This window comes from Azolla caroliniana, unplaced genomic scaffold (assembly GCF_043228905.1).
Source record: "Azolla caroliniana isolate FFs.n. ecotype wild unplaced genomic scaffold, voAzoCaro1.0.p SCAF_1, whole genome shotgun sequence".
Lineage (NCBI taxonomy): Eukaryota > Viridiplantae > Streptophyta > Polypodiopsida > Salviniales > Salviniaceae > Azolla > Azolla caroliniana.
In genome coordinates this window covers 103,505-106,547 of record NW_028230436.1, presented here as the reverse complement: position 1 = coordinate 106,547, position 3,043 = coordinate 103,505, and the positions used below count along the sequence as shown (strand labels likewise).

Below are 3,043 nucleotides of genomic sequence, written 5' to 3'. Positions count from 1 at the left end.
AGAGGCATAGGCATGTATATAATATGTATGTATGTATGTACATACATACAACTATATGTATAGCTAGCTCATATCCCCACCCACATATAGGATATATCATATACTGATATACATATATTTTAACTTTTATATACATACAATATGTATGTATTCAGTCCACATAATAATAATTGATATATGTATACATATACAGCTATAAACAGAGCCCCCACCACGCTCCTCCTACCTAACTATCCTACTTTGCTGTGTATCTAGACACACACACACAGAGCACAGCACATTCATATACATACACAGAGAGCACAGCACACCACGCAAACAAACACAGTGAGTGAGAGAGAGAGAGAGAGTGCATATTAGCTGCTGCTGTGCCCATACATACATAATTACATACATACATACATACATACATCATCAAGATTCAACGGCGAGCGAGGTAAGCAAGCAGGTGTAATAATACTAATTAATTATACCGTGTGCGATGATGAATGCAAGGATGAGCGCAGCATCCTTAGGCCGCCGCCTCATTTGGTTGGCTTTCATAATGCTTATCCTCCTGCCCCTGTCCACCCATTCAAGCTGCCTCACTTCTTACAGCTTTGGCAAGGAGAACAACAAGAAGGTGTTTGCGACGTGCCAAGATCTACAGACGCCCAGCGCAACACTGGCGTGGACATTGCACGAGGATGATGCGGAACAGGGTGGGAACCGAACTCTTGATGTACTCTTCTCAGGTGTGGCACCAAGCAGCACCGGATGGGTGGGATGGGGCCTAAATCTGGGGCCAAAGCCAGCCATGGTGGGAACACAGGCCTTCATCGCCTTCCAGGCGCCCAACGGAAGCACAATCTTAACCTATAACCTCAAATCTTACGACAGCGGGATCACCTGCACGCCCATCAAACTTGAGGTCCTGGACATGGCGGTGCAGATCTCGGGCACATCTATCCAGATGCTGGTCTCCATACGGCTCCAGCCTAGTCAGTCGACGTTGCTCAACCACGTCTGGAACAATGGCCCCTCTGTCTCCAACTTCATACCGGCTCCTCATTCTTTTGGGGGTGCAAACCTTCTCGGCCTCAAAACTATCAATATGACAGCAGGCCTAGTTAGCAACAGCTCTGCCATCACCAATACTTCAGCTAGTGGTAATGCTACACTGGCCCCAGACTCAGCCCCAGCCTCAGCCCCAGGGGAAGCCGTAGCACCCACTCCTGATTCTAGTACTCCTGCACCTGCACCACCCACTACGGCGACGGCTGGCTGTGCTACTTCATATGCCTTCGGTGGGGAGAACAAGGCGTTCTTGATGTGTGAAAACCTGTCCGTTCAAGGTGCTACGATAGCCTGGACACTGCAGAACGAGGACGCCGCGAACCGGACTCTCCATGTGCTCTTCTCAGGTGTGGCGCCTTCCAGCAGTGGATGGGTGGGATGGGGCCTCAACCTGGGTCCGAAGCCAGCCATGGTGGGGACACAGGCCTTCATAGCATTCCAAGCTTCTAATGGAAGCACCATCCTAACCTACAACCTTTCTTCTTACAGTGGCGGGTTCGCTTGTGCCCCCATAGACCTGGAGGTCCTGAGCACACAGGTCCAAATCTTGGCTGGCACCACCATCCAAATGCTCGTCTCCATCCGCCTTCAACCTAATCAATCCACCTCCCTTAACCATGTGTGGAACAGGGGCCCTTCTGTCTCCAATTTCATACCGGCTAGTCATGACCTCGACGCCGCAGATCTGCTCGGACTCAAGACGATCGACATGGCTACAGGTTCCTCCATCTTAACGTTGTCTGCACCGTCTCGGCAAACCCTAAAAAACGTACGTACGCCAGATATACATATGTATATAGCTCCTCCGCTTACGATTTTCTTCGCATAATTTATAATCGTGCTCAATGTGTGCTAGTGGGTTTCTTAATCTTTCTGCCATTTATTTATGCTGCGAATTCAGAGGCATGGAGTGCTAAATGTGGTGGGGTGGGGGATCTTGCTGCCGTGCGGTGTCATGGCCGCTCGCTACCTGCGATTCGCCGACCCTGTGTGGTTCTATTTGCATGTGGCCATCCAGATCTGCGGCTTCACACTGGGTGTGGCGGGATGGGCGACCGGACTTCGGCTTGGGAGCTACTCGGTGGGGATTGTTTACCACAAGCACAGAATCATTGGCATTGTCCTCTTCGCCATTTCCACTCTACAGGTCAGTAACCCCCAAAATATGTGACCTTACCTACCTATCTACCTACCACCCACCGACCTACCTGCACTGCACTGCACATAACCAGCCAGCCGGCTAGCCAAGCCATTTACTTACTTTATATTGAAACTCTTTTTTTTTTTTTTATCATGTTATGTGTTGTTGTAGATGTGTGCAATTTTGATGAGGCCTAACAAGGAACACAAGATGAGGAAGTCATGGAAATTCTATCATTACACACTAGGGGTCTCCATTCTAGTGCTCGGCATTCTCAACATTTTCTACGGCTTTGACATCCTATCGCCGCCACGTGTGTGGCGACGAGCCTATGTGGGGGTCCTATTGGCCATTGCGGGCCTTGCATTGCTTTTCGAGGTGCTTACATGGTTCTTTGCATACACCCAACGTCGGCATTGTGCCAAGAAATTGGTTGGTGCTAACATTGGGGGCTCTCTTATCCAAGAGTCATAAGTCGGGTCCCCCTATAGGTAATGGTTTTACATCGTATTTAATCTTATTAAGGTGTAACGCCTTTTACTTGGCTGGGAGCCCTGTATAGTCGTAGATAATGCCATATTAACGTTCATGTAATTTATTGAGAGTATAATAATCATGACTCCTTGAACCCCACGTTTGTCTTCAACTTCTTCCAAAGTTTCCAATGCTTAGTGCTTGTTCATCTTTTTCTATTATATAGACTTTCAAGAAACATAAAATACATGCCACATTTTAAAGTTTTCAAGATGCTCACTTTTTTTCAATACATGAGGCATATGAAAAGAACCTTTTTTCTCTTTTTCTTCTTTCTTTCAATTTCCTTTATCTTGTACGTCTTCATATTTC

General features: G+C 47.5%; 1 protein-coding gene across 2 annotated transcripts; it reads left to right on the top strand.

The window, feature by feature from the left end:
• Nucleotides 1–351: 351 nt before the first annotated feature.
• LOC147868057 (cytochrome b561 and DOMON domain-containing protein At5g35735-like) lies at nucleotides 352–2,843 on the top strand. 2 transcript variants are annotated; one of them, XM_087339828.1, is made up of 4 exons: nucleotides 354–1,145; nucleotides 1,176–1,825; nucleotides 1,958–2,203; nucleotides 2,369–2,843. In XM_087339828.1, exons 1-4 carry the CDS (start codon nucleotides 482–484, stop codon nucleotides 2,669–2,671), a joined length of 1,863 nt encoding a protein of 620 aa, XP_087195954.1. In that variant the 5' UTR covers nucleotides 354–481; the 3' UTR covers nucleotides 2,672–2,843. The 2 variants fall into 2 exon arrangements, with proteins under 2 accessions (XP_087195946.1, XP_087195954.1); XM_087339820.1 differs by having other exon boundaries at nucleotides 352–1,825.
• Nucleotides 2,844–3,043: the final 200 nt, after the last annotated feature.